Source organism: Ceratotherium simum, chromosome 21 (assembly GCF_057802395.1).
Source record: "Ceratotherium simum simum isolate JZ-2026a chromosome 21, ASM5780239v1, whole genome shotgun sequence".
Taxonomy (NCBI): Eukaryota; Metazoa; Chordata; class Mammalia; order Perissodactyla; family Rhinocerotidae; genus Ceratotherium; species Ceratotherium simum.
The window spans coordinates 33,480,639-33,499,430 of record NC_141920.1 but is presented as its reverse complement, the minus strand read 5'-3'; the positions used below and the strand labels follow the sequence as shown (position 1 = coordinate 33,499,430).

General features: G+C 39.8%; 1 protein-coding gene across 4 annotated transcripts in view; it reads left to right on the top strand.

The window, feature by feature from the left end:
• The first annotated feature begins 58 nt into the window (after nucleotides 1–58).
• The window catches only part of MCM8 (minichromosome maintenance 8 homologous recombination repair factor), a 49,439-nt gene continuing 30,705 nt past the window's right edge, over nucleotides 59–18,792 (top strand). The window contains exons 1-9 of one of the 4 annotated variants that reach the window (XM_087445587.1): nucleotides 59–344; nucleotides 3,278–3,439; nucleotides 3,698–3,781; nucleotides 5,582–5,664; nucleotides 6,076–6,225; nucleotides 7,973–8,076; nucleotides 8,850–9,048; nucleotides 14,243–14,328; nucleotides 18,445–18,596. In XM_087445587.1, the coding sequence (XP_087301713.1) occupies nucleotides 3,283–3,439; nucleotides 3,698–3,781; nucleotides 5,582–5,664; nucleotides 6,076–6,225; nucleotides 7,973–8,076; nucleotides 8,850–9,048; nucleotides 14,243–14,328; nucleotides 18,445–18,596 (1,015 nt within the window). In that variant the 5' untranslated portion in view covers nucleotides 59–344; nucleotides 3,278–3,282. Of the gene's footprint in view, nucleotides 383–3,277; nucleotides 3,440–3,697; nucleotides 3,782–5,581; nucleotides 5,665–6,075; nucleotides 6,226–7,972; nucleotides 8,077–8,849; nucleotides 9,049–14,242; nucleotides 14,329–18,444; nucleotides 18,597–18,792 lie in introns of all 4 variants that reach the window. The other 3 variants (XM_087445586.1, XM_004433772.3, XM_087445588.1) reach the window with 3 other exon arrangements.

Below are 18,792 nucleotides of genomic sequence, written 5' to 3'. Positions count from 1 at the left end.
CTGGGCTCCGTCCTGCCCCTCACGTCTTGCAGCTCCTTGGACGGAAGTTGCGTCACAGGAGCGCCGAAAAAGAACTGGGAAGGAGAGTGAACTTCAGCTGGAGGCGTGCGATGTCTTCTAGCCAACCTTCGCAGCCTCGGTGGGGAAGCTGAGGCCCCGAGCCTCTCCGACAGATGAGACTCGGCCTTGCGCGGGGACGTCAGGAGAACTGTGGCTAAGGAGAACCGCGGGACTTGGGCAGGGGTTACCTGAGGAGCCCGGACCTCGGAGACTCCTCTCGGCCTCCCCGGAGGAAGGGAGAGCGGGCCGGGCGGATCTGCTCCTACCCGGGAGCCGGCCCAGCGGTGAGCTAGGAGAGCTTTGGGACCTCTGTGCTTTGCAAGTAAGAACTTAGCCTGAGGAGACGCAAATGAAGTAGGGTATTTAACGAAGCACAGCAGGCGGACGGGTGGCTCCTTTACTCATTCTCCAGTCCTACCTCTTGCATTTGTGTTGGAATTTTTACTAGTTATTCTCACCATATTATCTCGTTTGAGAAATATAGGGCACATAGCGTTGTCGAAGGGGCGCTTTAGCTGAGGAGTCTGAAGACGGAGTTTTGAACACAGTACTGTCACGGAACAGCTTTGATGTTCATCAGTTCGCTTAATTTCTCTGGGCTTCTGTTTCTTAATGTATGATGTGGTCTAGATGATTATCAAAGTCCTGTCGTGCCCTAACATTGTGAACTTTAGTTATTAACTTATTTATTAATTAAATCCCTTTAAAGATGGATATGCTGTCTTGTAATGAATTGCACTACAGTGTACGGATATATTCTTATTTATTTTTATCCTTAGGACATGAACTATTTTCTTAGATAGACTTATTTTTTAGAACAGTCTTAGGTTTACAGAAAGTAGGGAGAGTTCCCAGGTATTTCCTCTTCACTCTCCCCACCTCCAGTTCCTCTGATTGTTAGCATTCTGCGTTAGTGTGATACATTTGTTGCAATTGATGGACCAAAATCGATACATTGTTATTAGCTAAAGTCCATAGTTTACGTTAGGGTTCACTCTGTTGTACAGTTCACTGGGTTTTGACAAATGCATAATGTTATATATCAGTATCATACGGCATGGTTTCACTGCCTTAAAAATGCCCTGTGCTCCACCTATAGGAATTATTTTAAAACCCATTTTTAATAAATTTTTTTTAATCATTTTATTTATTTAGTTTTTCCCCCAAAGCCCCAGTAGATAGTTGTATGTCATAGCTGCACATCCTTCTAGTTGCTGCATGTGGGACACGGCCTCAGCATGGCCGGAGAAGCAGTGCGTTGGTGCGCGCCCGGGAACTAAACCCAGGCTGCCAGCAGCGGAGTGCGCGCACTTAACCACTAAGCCACAGGGCCGGCCCTAAAGCCCATTTTTTAAAGGTCACTTATATTTCAATTTATTGCTACTCAGCCAGGAACTATCTTTATGGGATTGAGTTTAATAAAAATTAGTATCTTGGTATGTACAAAATAAAAAAAAAATGAGAAGGGCTAATTAACAAAAAAAAGATTATCATTATATTAACAAACATGGATATGCTTTCAAAAAACCTTTACTGCATTTAAACAAATTTATCTAAAAATTGCAAATAATCTGTCTAATCAGTATTCACCTAGAAATGATCTTTCTTCGATAATCTTTTTGTGTGTGTGTGTGAGGAAGATTAGCCCTGAGCTAACATCCATGCTAATCCTCTTTTTGCTGAGGAAGACCGGCTCTGAGCTAACATCTATTGCCAATCCTCCTCCTTTTTTTTCCCCCAAAGCCCCAGTAGATAGTTGCATGTCATAGTTGCAACATCCTTCTAGTTGCTGTATGTGGGACGAGGCCTCAGCATGACTGGAGAAGTGGTGCGTCGGTGCGCGCCTGGGACTGAACCCTAGGCCGCCACTTAACCGCTAAGCCGCGGGGCCAGCCCCTTCCATTATCTTTTTAAGACAGTAGTTGTAAATCTACTGGAAAAGCAACTTTCTCATTTTTGGCCCTACAGAGAAAGAAAGATAAGTTGAAACAGATAATGTACACTGTCCCACTCCAGTGTTTCCCCAGAAGGGTCCACCGTAGATGCCTATGTAAGAATTTCCATGTATCTCTGATAAAAGTGGATATGGCACTGCAGAATTGACTGTATATAAAGAGCTATTGACTGTATATAAAGATGTATTCCTAGTGTCTCACAGGTCAGGATTATGTTCAACAAGTGCTGCCCTATAATAAGTCTCAAAACATTGCTAACAATTTATTTTAGAAGTAATCACTTGTCTTATTTTCATTTCTATTGTGGGAGCTCCTTGAAAATAAGCACAATACCTTTTCTTATTTTTTATAAGCATCTGGTATATTTTTATTGAGCATCCAGTATACTTGGTTAAACATCTATGGTATACCTTAAAAGAGATGGGATTTAGAAGCATAACTGCAGTTTGTAAGAGTAACTGAGGCTTATACCATGGTGTACAATGTTGCACACCTGTTTGCTAGTCTCAAACTAGAAAATATTGATTTTTGCTATTTACTATGTTAATACAGTAGTCTCCCCTTATCCGCAGGGGATATATTCCAAGACCCGCAGTGGATGCCTGAAACCATGGATAGTACCAAAGCTGTATATACTGTATTTTTTCCTATACATACATACCTATGATAAAGTTTAATTTTATAAATTAGGCACAGTAAGAGATTAAGAACAATAACTAATAGAATAGTTATAACAATACACTGTAATAAAAATTATGTGAATGTGGTCTCTCTCAAAATATTTTATTGTACTGTACTCTCTTTCTTGTGATGATGTGAGGTGATAAAATGCCTATGTGGTGAGATGAAGTGAGGTGAATGACATAGGGGTTGTGACGTAGCATCGGGCTACTACTGACCTTCTGATGATATGTCAAAGGGAGGACCATCTGCTTCTGGACTGAGGTTGACTGTGGGTAACTGAAACCACGGATAAGGGGGGACTACATTTTTAGGAGCACTATTTCCCCTCTAGTTTGTTTTTTCTTTTTCTTTTTGGTGAGGAAAATTGTCACTGAGCTAACATCTGTGCCAATCTCCCTCTATTTTGTATGTGGGATGCCACCACAGCATTGCTTGATGAGCGGTGTGTAGGTCTGCACCCGGGATCCCAACCCACGAACCCTGGGCCTTTGAAGTGTAGCATGCGAACTGACCACTACGCCACTGGGCCAGCCCCTCTGATAGTTTTGATGAAGACTTTTTCAATCTCTATCTTTTAGAAGACATGAGTGGAGAGTATAGAGGCAGAGGATTTGGACGAGGAAGATTTCAAAACTGGAAAAGAGGAAGAGGTGGTGGGACTTTCTCAGGAAAATGGAGACAAAGAGAACACAGAACTGACCTGAGTAAAACCACAGGAAAACATACTTCTGGTAGGAAAGGTCAACAGTTGTTCAGTTCTTTTTCCTTCGTGAAGGAATCTATCATGCCTGTCATACATAGCAGTTTAACTCATATTTCAGCCTTTTATTTTACACTACCCCTTAATGTAGTATGTGAATGTTAATATCCAAAATTCATACTAAAACTTGTAATTTAGATACTGTTAGTATCGTGTCAGGTTCTTGTTTGGAAGGAGAAGCAAATTGGAAAAAAAATTTGCTCTGTTTTCTGCTAACGTATTATTCTGTCTTTTCCAGAACAAACCCCACAATCTTTGCTACTACAATCAACACTGGATCAATTTATACCATATAAAGGCTGGAAGCTTTATTTCTCTGAAGGTAGAGTTAAAAGTGCAAGAAGTACCATAATTATATTTCCTTAACTTGTCTTTGGATGCTTCATTTCATACTACTATAATTCATTTAGTTAACTGATGTATACTCTCTTCTTTAATCTTGGTTCATCCAAACAATTAAATCATGTTTATATTTCAAGAGCATTATTTTTAGGTTTTGTATCAGTCAGGAAAACAGAAACTACACTAGGTGTTTCAAAAAGGGGATTTAATACAGGGTATTGGATGTACAGATGGAAGACTAAAAGAGCAAAATGGGAACACTGAGGTAACCCCCAAGATGGTGGTAACTTTGTGAAGCAGCAACCTACTTGTATGACTGAGGGAACAAAAGTTAAGAAGTTCTGAGGTTACCAGAGCGTAGGAATTCAAAGGAGGGGCCACAGCATAGCTGTTTCTTTGAATGCTATGCTTGGACCCCTGAAGGGTACCCTTCGGAGCTGTGCTCAGACTTGTGAGGCAAGTTAAGCTGGTTGCCGCTGGTAACGCTGGTGGGAGGGTGGCACAGTTGGTGCTCAGAGCTCGAGGCTGGAACTGTTGCTATCCTCTGTAGCTGGAGAGATGCTAAAAAGAGTTAGAGACAAGAATAAATTCCTTTCTTTTTTCTGCCACCTTCCATTCTCTGAAGTGCTTCCAATCAGTAGAGCCTAAAGCGAGTCTAGGAAATGCAGCGTGCAGATCTTGACCATAGGATTGCAGAGCAGAAAGTAGAAGGGTGGGCCTGGAGCCGGGAGACAATAACAACACAGGTTTGTATAGGAAACGGTTAAAGAATCCCCCTTTTACAGTCAAAAACACCAGCTAACATTATACATCTGTCTGTATAGGTTTGGAGAATTGTCTTTTCTGTGCTCTTATAGTATCTATATGCTTGTTACGTCTCTTATTAGGTAGAGGACATATTTATGTATCTGTGTTTTTTCCCCACTAGACTGTGCACTGCTTGAGGGCAAGGATCTTGCCCCATAACAGACACTCAGTATTCCTTTTGTGAATGAATAAAGTGCTTTACAAATATTTTCTGTATTGAGAGTCTTTTTTTTTTTTTCCTATTATAGAAACAGGTATATTTCATAGGTGATGTGTCTTTTGTTGCTTTAGAATGCATTAGCCACCAGCACCCACAGTATTTCCCCAGCAGTTAGCTCAGAACACTAGAAGTGATCTTTGGACTGGTCCTAAAAATGGAGTTCAGGAGGTGCTTTCGCTGTACTTCCAAACTACTACATTGTACTGTCTCTCTGTGGGAGGCAAATTCAAAAATGTTATAGAACTTCAGAGTGTAAAAGATATTATTAAAATTTAGAGACCAGAGTCAAGTGTTGGTCTGTCTTTCCCCAGATCTCAGAAAGGGATTTGACAAGTGGCGTTTTGAACTATTAGAATTTATTGCGATGGCAAAGACTGATTGTCTTCAACTCTGTTTCAGAGTAAGAGTTTAGTTCATGTGTCTAGCTTTGGCTTTATTATAATTTTTGTTTTAAGCTTATCATGTAAGCTGTTTGAACTAATAGGTCCTATTAGGTGTTAAAGGTTCAGTACCAAGATTTCCAGATCTTGGTGCTTTTAGAGACACTTCCTGTCTGCATTTTAGTTTATGCAGACCTAAATTTGTTTTAGGATCTTAAGTATACATTCTATACCAATTCTTATCTAAATGTAATTAGAATGCAAAGCAATTGGAAAAAGTCACCTACCATGTATATAGTGTTTCTTCTGTCTCATGAAAAACATGCTTGTACATGTGTGATTATTAGTGCTAATGCCATGTTTGTTGGACTAGTTTACAGCGATAACTCTCCTTTTATTGAGAAGATTCAAGCATTTGAAAATTTTTTCACAAGGCGTATTGATTTATATGATAAGGTAAGATTCCTGTACAACAAAGGTACTTGTCCACCTTTGTGTGTCGTCTTATTGAATGATGTATTTGAAGTGCTAGTGATTGTGATCATAGACACTGGAGCCAGACTGCCTTGGTACAGATCCCAGCTCTGCCACTTACCTGCAGGGTGGACTTTGGTGAATTACATACCTTCTTTGTGCCTCGATTTTCTCATCTGTCAGCTGGTGATAATAGTATTAACCTACCACCAAGGGATGTTAAGAGGCAGAAATAAGTTAATATATTTTAAATATTAGAACTGTGCTTGGCACAAAACTTATAGAACTTATCACCTTATAAACATGCTTTCTCAAAGTGTGTAATTGAATGCTCAGTTATGATACTTGACTCTGAAAAAGCAGTCATTGTTTTCATACCTTAATATTTTATAGGATGAAATAGAAAGAAAGGGAAGTATTTTGGTGGATTTTAAAGAACTGACAAAAGACGACAAAATAGCTAAATTGATACCAAATATAGCAAATGAATTAAGGGATACACCTGAGAAAACCTTGGCTTGCATGGGTCTGGCGATACATCAGGTAAATATTTATTTTTTGTGGACTTTGGTCAAAATTTTAAAGGAAGATTTACAGTAACAGTACGTTCTCTAAAAGATACTTCATTTTTACCAAAAATCGTTGGCTAGAACTGAAAGGTTGCAATCCTGTCCTAAAAGATACCATTCGTTCTATCTACAACAGCTCACCTAAATATAACATTTATTTCTAATTTATTTGAAATAGTTTAATCTTATTAAAGATTGTGTAGAAATTAAAACATTTTCAAGGAGCTATACAATCTCATAGGGAAGGTAAGACAAAGAATCATGATGTTATCAGTTATGAACTTGGAACAGAAAGACCAACCTCAGATCTAGGTTCTGTGGCATGAGGCAAGTCACTTAATCTCTGTGAACGTCACCGTGTATAAATTGAAAATAACATTATATGCTGTGCCTGCCTGAGTTTTTCTCAGGGTCGGATGACATAATATATGGGAAAGCATTTTTTAAGCTGGCAAACAGATAAATGCTTCAGGTAAAGAGTAGTAAATCTCAGGACAGGCACAGATAAAGTGCTGGGTGTGTTCAGAAATAAAGATAAGACCCTCAGCTGTTGGGGAGAAATGGGGAAAGCTCACAGGGAGACTTTGTAAAGGCGTTGTTTACAAAGGGTCTTAAAAAGGGGTACTGAGGGTGGGACATAGAGCAGGGAGGTAAGGGTCTCCAGGCACAAGGAATAGTTCATTACAAAGATGTGTATACCGCTAGTAACCTTGAATTGGAAACCTTGGCTGTTGTCTTCAGACTCATCTCAATCATTAGTTCTTCGTATCCAAGTCACCACATCTTTTCAGTTCTATTTCTAAAATGTCCACCTCTTTTCCTTGCTTACTATCTCTGTCTTAAGCTTTCATTATCTTTCCTAAATTGTTGCTGTTCATGATAAGACATGATCTGTCCTTGGAAGCTGTGGTGACTCTTTTCTACCAAGTGAAATCCAAACCCTTTAGGTAGCATTGAAGGCTCTTCCATGATCTAGTTCAGCTTCTTCTCCTCACTACTCTCCTTCATTCACTACTGTGCAGCTAAACTGAGCTCTCTTCAGGATTCTCTACATACTCCTACCTCTTGCACATGCTGTCCATTCAGCATGGTATGCCCCTTGCCTTGCATATCCAAATTTTTTGGGCCCAACTCAATTGTCTCTCTCTGAAACCTTTCTCATGACCCCTTTTCAAAATAGTATTTTGTCTGTAAATCTTTATGGTCCTTATAACACTTAGAGCTACATATGTGCATCTCATTTTCTCTCTTAGATTGTCAGCATACTGCTTTGTACACGTAGATATTAAATATTAATGTCAAATGCCAAGGGAGTGGATATTGGGTATTTCAAAAGTCATCTTTATTTTCCTTATCTTAATCAGTGAATATAGAGAAGTAGAAAATATTTTTCACCAGAACCCATCTAGGAGGTAATAACTTTGGAGGCTACTATGAGGACTTTTAATATTAAGTTTAGTTAGGACAGAAGGTAGCAGACAGATACTGGAATTTTCCATTCCAGGGACAACAAAATCTCAGGTAAAACCTAATCCACTGTAAAATAAGTAGTCATAATTAAATATCAGAGTTTTAAAGGGCTATTAGAGTTCTGTTAATATTCTGAACTGTTTATATTCCTAACTTTATATTCATAAACTTCATATTCTCTCTATAAAAGACTTCTACTTCTAGAGGATATTTTGTTTTTCAACTTTTGAGTAAATGTCTGTCTTGTTTAGGTATTAACTAAGGACCTTGAAAGGCATGCAGCCGAATTACAAGCTCAAGAAGGGTTGTCTAGAGATGGGGAAACAATGGTAAATGTGCCACATATTCACGCAAGGTGAGGAATTTGCTGGTGTTAAAGTATTATTTAGACTTGGGCATTGGAGACTGTTTAAGAATGAGAACTTTATTTTATAAAGCCAAAGAAATCGGTAAAAAGGGTGTGAGTTTTTTTGCTATCTCATTGGTCATCACATCCAAGTGAACCTGCTGAGAATTCTTGAAAGAGATCATGACAGAAATGAACCTTTTCTCCCCAAATAAGTTGATTTCCCAACCTGCATATTTTTCTAAATGTTGATTTTGGATGTGTACTTATCAAGACTGGTGTTAAAATAATCCGTGTAACACACAAAGTGGTGTGATTATATTTTGTTAAAATTACTAGGTTTCTGTTAGACACAGAGAACAAATGGAATTTTGTTTATTTCATCTTTATTGTATCTTAAGATTTTAAATTCTCATTAGAAGAGTTGAATAAGGTAACTATCAGGGGTTTGTTTTTCTTTTCCTGAATTTATAGGAGACATTTCCTAGCAGTTCTTGAAAAAAGTTAGAAACTCAAAAGTCGCTGAATCTGTAGACCTTCTTTTTGACTTTTTTTTTCCTTTTTCTGTAGAGAACAGCCAGAGGGACAAGAAGAAAAGGGAAGATTTAGCATATTTTGTTTTTAAGAATGATTTAATTCTTGTGAAATTTCTGATATATAGGGATAATATGGTTTGAGAATTCCATAGTTGCTCCTAAAAGGAACCTGTGAAAATGCAGACAACCTCAACTTTCTGTTCATTGTAAATTCATAGATAAATATGTTCCGGTTTTTGTTTTTAGGGTATACAACTATGAGCCCCTGACGCAGCTCAAGAATGTCCGAGCAAATTACTATGGAAAATACATTGCTTTGAGAGGGACAGTGGTTCGTGTCAGTAATATAAAGCCTCTTTGTACCAAGATGGCTTTTCTTTGTGGTGCGTGTGGAGAAGTTCAGAGTTTTTCTCTTCCAGATGGAAAATATAATCTTCCCACAAAGGTGATATCATGTTCTTTAACTCCTTTATTTACCTTGCTAAAGAAGGCAAATCAATTTGGCAGTCAAAGGCAAAACATTTCCTAATGTTTCTGAACACAGGGCTTATTTTTATTTTCAGTTTTTAAATTATGATATTGAAATTGTTAAAGATTTTGTTTACCTTGGTTCAGTCATCAATTTAAATGGAGACTGCAGCCTAGAAATCAAGAGAAGACTGTGACTGGGAAGGGCAGCAATGAAAGAATTAGGAAAGATCATCAAATGTAAGAAAGTCATTAGAGACCAAGGCCAAGATTATCCACACCCAATTACTACGTATAGGTGCAAAAGCTGGACAATGAAGAAGGCTGGCAGGAAAAAAAATTGATTCATTTGAAATATGGTGTTGGAGGAGAGCTCTATGGATATTCTGGACTGTCATAAAGATGAACAAGTGGGTCCTACAGCAAATTAACCTTGACCTATTGCTGGAGGCAAAACTGATAGAACTGAGGCTGTCCTACTTTGGGCACATCATGAGAAGGAAAGATTCTTTGGAAAAGATAATAATGCTAGGAACAGTAGAAGGCAGCAGGAAAAGAGGAAGACCAAATAGGAGATGGATTGACTCCATAAAGGAAGCTATAGGCATGAGTCTACAGTTGCTGAGTAGAGCTGTTCAGGACAGGACATTGTGAACATCACTCATTCATAGGGTCACCAGGAGTTGGAGCCAACTTGACTGCATGTAACAACAACAAAACAGAACATAAATAAATAAAACATTCCTCTACCCACCACCCAGAATTTACATTTTGCCAGCTCTAGGTATATTTTTAAAGATAAAAGCATTACTAATACAATTAGTGTCTCTTTTACAGCTTGCTTGTACCATTCCCAGGGATGATCATTATCCTGAAGTTAATGTGTATCTTTTCCATTCATATTTTTATATTTTGGCTTAATAGGTACAGACATCAAGTTTTCTTTATTCTGCTGTTTGAAAGTGTTATGTTCCTTCTTTCTTTATTAACTTTTTTTTTTTTTTTTAATGAGGAAGATCACCTCTGAGCTAACATCCATGCCAATCCTCCTCTTTTTGGCTAACATCTATTGCCAGTCCTCCTCCTTTTTTTTTTTCCCCCCCACAAAGCCCCAGTAGATAGTTGTATGTCATAGTTGCACATCCTTCTAGTTGCTGTATGTGGGATGCCGCCTCAGCATGGCCGGACAAGCAGTGCGTCGGTGCCTGCCCAGGATCTGAACCCAGGCCACCAGTAGCAGAGCGCATGCACTTAACCGCTAAGCCACGGGGCCAGACCCCTTTATAAACTTTTTTTAAATTATAGATTTAAAAAGCATTGAAAAGTGTAGAGAATAACTAACATCTGTGTACCCACCATTGAAAGTTGGCAAATATTAATATTTTGTGATTTTTAGCTTTTTTTTATCGTTTTATTTTTTATTTATTTATTTATTGGTGAGGAAGATTAGCTCTGAGCTAACATCCGTCGCCAATCCCCCTCCTTTTTGCTGAGGAAGATTGGCCCTGGGCTAACATCCACGCCCATCTTCCTCTACTTTGTATGTGGGATGCTCGCCACAGCATGGCTTGATAAGCGGTGTGTAGAGTCAGCGCCCAGGATCCGAACCTGCGAACCCCAGGCCGCCAAAGCGGAGCCTGCGAACTTAACCACTATGCCACAGGGCCAGCCCCTGATTTTAGCTTTTTTTAACAAAAAATATTAAGTATGATATTTAAAGTTGAAGTCACTCTGTTCCCCTCCCCAGTTCCATTCACTTTGTTCCATCCCTAGAGGCGTGTATTCTTCAGGTGTACATTTTCATACTTGACTATATATGTAGGGTTGCTTTTGTTGTGTGTGTTTACATAAATGGTATGCTGAATGTAACGTTCTGCAGCTTTTTCTTCACTTGGTTATTTTGGAGTTTACCTATCTTGATACATATCTAGTTCATTTTTACTGTTGGGGAGTATTCTATTAAATGAATAGCCACTGTTTATCCATTCTCCTGGTGGACATTTGTGGTGTTTCCAGTTTTTTACAAATGACGCTGCAGAGAACGTTCTTGTATATATCTCCTTAGCAGAGGAATTTCTCAGTTATAGGGTATGCTTATTTTATTTTTTTTTGTGAGGAAGATCAGCCTTGAGCTAACATCCATGCCAGTCCTCCTCTTTTTGCTGAGGAAGATTGGCCCTGGGCTAACACCTGTGCCCATCTTTCTCCACTCTATGTGGGACACCGCCACAGCGTGGCCTGACAAGCGGTGCCTCGGTGCGCGCCCGGGATCCGAACCCCGGCCACCAGCAGCAGAGCGCATGCACTTAACTGCTACACCATGGGGCCGGCCCTGGGATATGCTTATTTTTAACTTTATTAGATGTAGCCAAATAACTTCTCAGAGTGTTGGTCCCAACTTTACACCCCTACTGGTAGTATTTTGCAATTACCATTTCCCTATATTTTCATTAACACTTGGTATTGTGTAAAGTACACTTGGTATTTTTGCCAGTCTGATGGGTAAAAAGTGATATTTCATCTTTAATATGAATTTCTATGATTTCTGTTATGGTTGAGCATCTTTTCACATCTTTATTGGCCATTCAGTTTTGTTATTGAATTTTCTATCTTCTGTTCCTCTTCATGTTTATACTCTTGATACTTCATGTGTTCTAGATGCTAATCATTGATTATATACATTACAGATATCTTCTCCCAGTCTTTGGTTTGTCTTTTAACTTTGTGGTATATTTTTTGTTGTATACTTTTACATTTTGACATGGTTAAATTGATCGGTCTTTTCCGTTATGACTTTTACATTTTATATTCTTCTTTTTTTTTTTTGTGAGGAAGATTAGCCCTGAGCTAACGTCTGTCACTAATCCTTCTCTTTTTTTTTTTTTTTCCTGCTGAGGAAGACTGGCCCTGGGCTAACATCCATGACCATCTTCCTCCATTTTATATGGGACGCCGCCACAGCATGGCTTGACAAGCAGTGCGTCGGTACGCACCCGGGATCCGAATCCCGGGCTGCTGCAGCAGAGCATGCACGCTTAACTGCTACGCCACTGGGCTGGCCCATACATTTTATATTCTGCTTAAAAAGGCCTTCTTCACTCGAGCATTATAAACGTATCTCTTCCATTTCTTTCTAATACTTTTTTTTTTTTAATTTTATTTATTTATTTATTTTTTCCCCGAAAGCCCTAGTAGATAGTTGTATGTCATAGCTGCACATCCCTCCAGTTGCCGTATGTGGGACGCAGCCTCAGCATGGCCGGAGAAGTGGTACGTCGGTGCGTGCCTGGGATCCGAACCCCGGGCCGCCAGCAGCGGAGTGCTCGCACTTAACCGCTAAGCCACCGGGCCGGCCCTCTAATACTTTTAAGTTTTTTTTTTTATATGTAGCTCTTTTGTCCCTCTGGAATTTAATTTCGTGAATGGCATAAAGCTTGGAATCTAATTTTTTTGTTTTAGGTGAAGAGCCAGTTGTCACCATTTATTAATTAAGCCCTCTATTCCTACTGACATGTAATGCTTCCTCAGTAGTACACTGTGCTCCTGTAGACATGTGAGTCTGTTTCATTTCACTGGTCCTGTACCAGGTCTAAATGATTTTATTTACATTGATCTTATTAAAATTTTTAATAAGTTGGGAGACTTGGCATGTCTATTCTTCTTTTCCAAGATTTGCCTTTATCATCCTTGAACTTTAATAAACTTAACATTTATTGAATTTTTACTGAAATTGAAATTCCTAATGCTTCCTTATCTTACAGGAAAAACAAGATGTGTTAGATTCAGCTATTGGTTCTGAATAATCAGTGGTGTTGATAAATGGGTGTCATCTACTAGTTGTCTGGGCTTATGGTTCAGGCACTGCCTTTAGCTCAGAGGCCAGAATTTAAATCTTGATTTAAATTGGATATTTTCTGTAAACAGTATTTGGTCAAGGTATTTCCATGCCCTATAACATAATGTGGACTTGTAAGATGAGTGATAGTCTAAGGAGATCTTGCATGTGCTTGAACTTCAGTGAATTGAAATGATCAGACAGGTGGTTTTTCTAGGTGATCTCTGTTCCAATCACTACTGCTGCATAACAAACTACCCTAAAACTTAGTGGCTCAAAATAACAACAATATTTTCTTACTTCTCATGGTTTCTGTGGGTTAGGAGTTTAGAAGAACTGCTTGGCTGGGTAGTTGTGGCTCTAGGTCTCTTATGGAGTTGTAGTCGATGGTGGCTGGAGTGACAGGGTTGGCTGGACATCTCTTCTCCATGTGGTCTTTCTGTGTGGGCTGGTTTTTGCTTTTTGCACATAGTATGGCAGCTGAGGACATTTGGTCTGCTCACATGGCTGCTGATAGTTTCAAGAGACAGGTCCAGCTGACAGGCAGAAATGGCTTTGCCTCTTTTGAGCTAGCCTCAGAAGTCAGGCAGCGTCACTTCTGTCACATTCTCTTGGTTACAAAGTGACACTACAAGCCTGTCCAGATTCTAGGAGGGGGAAATTAGACTCTGTCTGTTGATGGGGGAATGGCAAGTTTCTAGAAAGGCTCGTGCGGAGATATTGTTGCAACTATATTTGGAAAATATAGTCTGCCACAACCTGAATTTATAAATGCACCTTGAGGTTCAAACAGCCAACAAGTGACTTACAAAAACTTGAAGAACACAACTTACTTATGTAGCTCTCTTGTCCCTTATGTGTTGACAACTGCCTGTGGTACGATAAATATTATACTATACAAACATTGCAAAAGGAGGCTAGATGGGAAAGCTGGGGATTAAAGAGGACCTAGGAAAGCCTTTTGAAAAGGAGAGGATTTGGGCTGGGTATGTGGGACTGGATGCGAAGGGGCGTTCAAAGATCAGGAGACTGCCAGGGCACAAAGAAAGGAACAATTGCTTGGTGTGAGAGACAAGTGAGGAGCCTTGCATACCCACAGTAGAAAGAATAAGAGCAATAGTCAAGTGGGACCAGCTGAGAAAATGCCTCAAAAGCTTGTGAGGCAGAATTAATGCAGAAGGAAATAGGAAGTCATTGCAGCTCTTAGTGCATTTTACTTTAATACCCTTCTGAGACCAACTTTTAAAACAATATTAAATGAAGCATGTTATCTTGAATTTTCCTGAGATGTGATTGTAGTTTATCAAAATCTAAATGTGAATTAATCTTGTTGCAGTGTCCTGTGCCTGTATGTCGAGGGAAGTCATTTACTGCTCTCCGTAGCTCTCCTCTCACAGTTACGATGGACTGGCAGTCAATCAAGTAAGCAATCAGACTATTAAATAAAAGGCAGGTTTTAGATCTCTCTTACTGCTGAGTAAGTCTATAATATTCCTGTATTATACTGTGATTCTTTTTTTTTTTTTTTTTTTTCTGAGTAGGACTAACCCTGAGCTAACATCTGATGCCAATCCTCCCCTTTTTTCTTGAGGAAGATTGGCCCCAGGCTAACATCTGTGCCCATCTTCCTCTACTTTATATGAGACGCCGCCACAGCATTGCTTAACAAGCAGTGTGTTGGTGCACGCCCGGGATCCGAACCTGCGAACCTCAGGCCGCTGCAGTGGAGCCACGCACTTAACCGCTGTGCCACCGGGCCGGCCCTATGCTGTGATTCTTATCTGCAGACAGTGATAAAGTGTATAATAAAAGGTTTATTAAGAGTGTATGTGTTGAAATGATAATTGTCTTTATCTGAAATTTGTTCTGTATCAGAGTCCGGAAAGGATTTAATGTACAGTATTATGTCCTGTTGCTACTGAGAAATAGTTTATTTTATATATCTTTTTTTTTTTTTTTGTGAGGGAGATCAGCTCTGAGCTAACATCCGTGCTAATCCTCTTTTTGCTGAGGAAGACTGGCTCTGAGCTAACATCCATTGCCAATCCTTTCTTTTTTTTTCCCCCCAAAGCCCCAGTAGATAGTTGTAAGTCATAGATGCACATCCTTCTAGTTGCTGTATGTGGGATGTGGCCTCAGCATGGCCAGAGAAGCGGTGCATCGGTGTGTGCCCGGGACCCGAACCCGGGCCACCAGCAGCAGAGCGCGTGCACTTAACTGCTAAGCCACTGGGCCGGCCCCTTTATATCTCTTTTATGTGAGTCATTGAACTGGATGTAGAACATAAGCAAAGCTTCATGGTTCATTCCATAATGAGCTGTGATAGAAATAATATTGTTTTGAAGTTTTAAAATACAGAATCCCTTAGAAATGGGCGTGTTTTGGGCCGGCCCCCGTGGCGAAAGCAGTTAAGTGCGCACGCTCCGCTGTGGCAGCCCGGGATTTGCTGGTTCGGATCCCGGGCGCACACCGACGCACTGCTTGGCAAGCCATGCCGTGGCAGCATCCCATATAAACTGGAGGAAGATGAGCACGGATGTTAGCCCAGGGCCAGTCTTTCTCAGCAAAAAAAGAGGAGAATTGGCAGATGTTAGCACAGGGCTGATCTCACCAAAAAAAAAAAAAGAAATGGGCATGTTTCATTTCATCTTCTCGTTATCCATGAGGCATTTTACTATAGGTGTTTAAAAAAAAAAAAGCTGGGGCCGGCCCTGTGGCTTGGTGGTTAAGTGCGCGCGCTGCGATGCTGGCGGCCCGGGTTCGGATCCCGGGTGCGCATCGAGGCACCACTTCTCTGTCCATCCTGAGGCCGAGTCCCACATACAGCAACTAGAAGGGTGTGCAGCTATGACATACAACTATCTACTGGGGCTTTGGGGGCAAAAAATAAAATAAATAAAATCTTTAAAAAAAAAAAAAAAAGCTGGTTTTTTTGGTGTGTGTGTGAGGAAGATTAGCCCTGAGCTAATATCTGTGCCTATCTTCCTCTATTTTATTTTTAAACTTTATTTATTTGTTTTTCCCCCCAAAACCCCAGTAGATAGTTGTATGTCATAGTTGCACATCCTTCTAGTTGCTGTATGTGGGACTCGGCCTCAGCATGGCTGGAGAAGCAGTGCGTTGGTGCGCACCTGGGATCCGAACCCAGGCTGCCAGCAGCGGAGCACGCATACTTAACCGCTAAGCCACGGGGCCAGCCCGTCTTCCTCTATTTTATCTTCCTCTATTTTATATGTGGGACACCTGCTACAGCATGGCTTGATAAGCAGTACATAGGTCCGCACCTGGGATCCGAACCCCGGGCTGCCAAAGTGGAGCATGTGAACTTAACTAACCACTATGCCACCGGGCGGGCCCCTAAAAATCTAATTTTTTAAAGCAAGACGATCTTAGCATGTTGTGTCATTCTGAGACTTCTCATTGCAGTCTGCCAGTGTTTGAATGTGCATTGAGGGTGATGGTAGTGGGTAACCATGGAGCAGCGTTTGGAGTGGTGCAGGTTAGGTGGATGCTGGTGCCTGGGCATGACCTGAAAAGAATTTGGAGGCTGATCCAGATGTGTAATGAATGTATTCCAAAGTTGTTATTTTAATGTTCAATGATTATACTTACATTCATTATTTAAGTGGTTGAAGTTTTAAAGTAATACATAAATGTTTTTAAAAACTCCACCAGTATAGAAGGCCACACTTCCCACAGCTTCTTGTTGCCTTTTACATAATTTTAGATAACATTCTTAGGTCGTTTTCTTCCTTCGCTTTACTTATCCCCTCTGTGTGAGCTGAGGACATTAGAAATGTACTGGCTTTCACTTCTCCCTCTTCTACCTCTAGACTTTTCTTGGCTATGGTGTTACTTTTAAGTTGCAAGTTTTAAGTTGTCAAGATTTACCTTCTGTTTTCTAATCAGAGTTGTCTTTGTTTTATTTATAGGTCATGTCTAACAAAAACAATAAACAGCATTTACATTTTTATCATAATGTAAATATTCAACAGAGAACCAAGTAAGGTGATCAAATGCCAAGAAAAGGAAATGTGATTTATATCACTGGGTTGTTTTGTTGTTTTTTTGCCCCTTAAAGGAAAATGATCTAAGCATCAAAATCAAAATGGATTATCTTTTCTTACACTCCACTGAATTATCTCATATTTTAGTGTGCTTCCTACTTGGACTATAACTTTAGCACTTGGACTATGTTGTTTAGCACTTTTCCCACTCTTTGTAATCTTTTTATCCATGATGTTCTGAAACAGCGAGAGTACGTCTAATTGTGTCTTCATCCTCCTTGACGCGGATTGGTCCTTCTAGAGTTATCTTCAACTCTAGAATATCTGTTTTCTCTCTCTAGGCTTCCTATCAGATGCATCCATTGGATTGTTCATCTTTCTTTTAACTTTTCCTTCATCCTTTGTTTTCTTTGTGCTGTTTTCTAGATTTCTTTCTCTTGTCTCCCATCTATAAATGTTTGATTTTTGTATACATATTTTTAATTTTCCTGATCTTATACTTGTTTTCCGATAGTTCCCTTTTTATAGCAGCTTATTCTTGTTTTATGACGGTAACATATTATCAAAAACTCTAAGGCAGTTTTTTGTTTTTAATGCTCTTCTCCTTCCTGAGTTATTGCCATTTCATTCTCGAATATCTGATGAGGAATGAGAAGTTATTTGGAGCAGGTAGGGTAGGTATCCTTTGGTATTTTGTACATAAGAGTTTTTCCTTACGAGGCCTCACACCTGGATAAGAAGGTGGGGTTTTGACCATCAGATTTTGCCTCACGAATGTGTTTTTGAATTCTAGTTAAGCTCCTCAAATGCCAGAAAGAGGAGGCTTTATTCTCAAGCTCTTATATCCTCATGTCTGCCTTAGCTTTCCTCACAGAGTGGATGGTCCATTTCCTCAGAACAGTGCTCTGGTTTTTGCCGGATGGTAAAGCCTAATGGCTTTGCTGGGATGCCCTCATTCTTCCTCTACCCACCTGTCCACCCACCTTCCAAAAAAATTCTGAACAGCTATCTGTGCTTGTCGTTCAGTTGATTAACCTGTTTTCTGTTAGCCATCTACTCCCACTCTCCATTCCTGTCAGTTCCAACTTAGAAGTGTCTTTAGGCCTCTGCTGAGAACATTGGCTCCCACTTCTCTTGTACCCTTGTAACTTTTTCCTCTGTGTATTCTGGACTTAATTTTGTTTTATCTATATATACTTTCCCATTTGCTGTTTTCTAAAATTCCATTAATATCTATTGTCTGTTGGTGACACTTCTGTGTGCCCCAAAACTTCTCTTCACTCTTAGTGACTGTCATTTTGGTGGACATTTTGGAGGGAGGATAGGCAAATGCAGATGCTCATCCTGCCATCCTTAATTGGAAACTGCTGAAGTAATTTTAGATACGTTGTTGAACTTTTTTTTTTTTTTTTTTTTTTACTTATCTGCCCTTTATCTAGCTCAGCACCATGTGGACCCTGAATAGTTAATATGTTGAAAAAATAACCCAAAGTCATTATATGTACTGATTGAAAACTGTTTAACTTTTTAGGATCCAGGAGCTGATGTCTGATGATCAGCGAGAAGCGGGTCGGATTCCACGAACGATAGAATGTGAGCTTGTTCATGATCTGGTGGATAGCTGTGTCCCGGGAGACACAGTGACTATTACCGGAGTTGTCAAAGTCTCAAATGCTGAAGAAGGTATGGTATAATTCTTTTCTCATTTTGATTGTCCCTCAGTAATTTGTCAGCATCCATCTTTTCTCTTTTTAAGATATTTCTGAATCTCTACTAATTTAGGGAATTCTTTGTTTCCTACATAAAGTGAAACTTTTCCTCTAAAATAAAGGTTTATTTGTAGCTCACTGCGCCTTTCTTTTATGTTCTGCTTGAATCT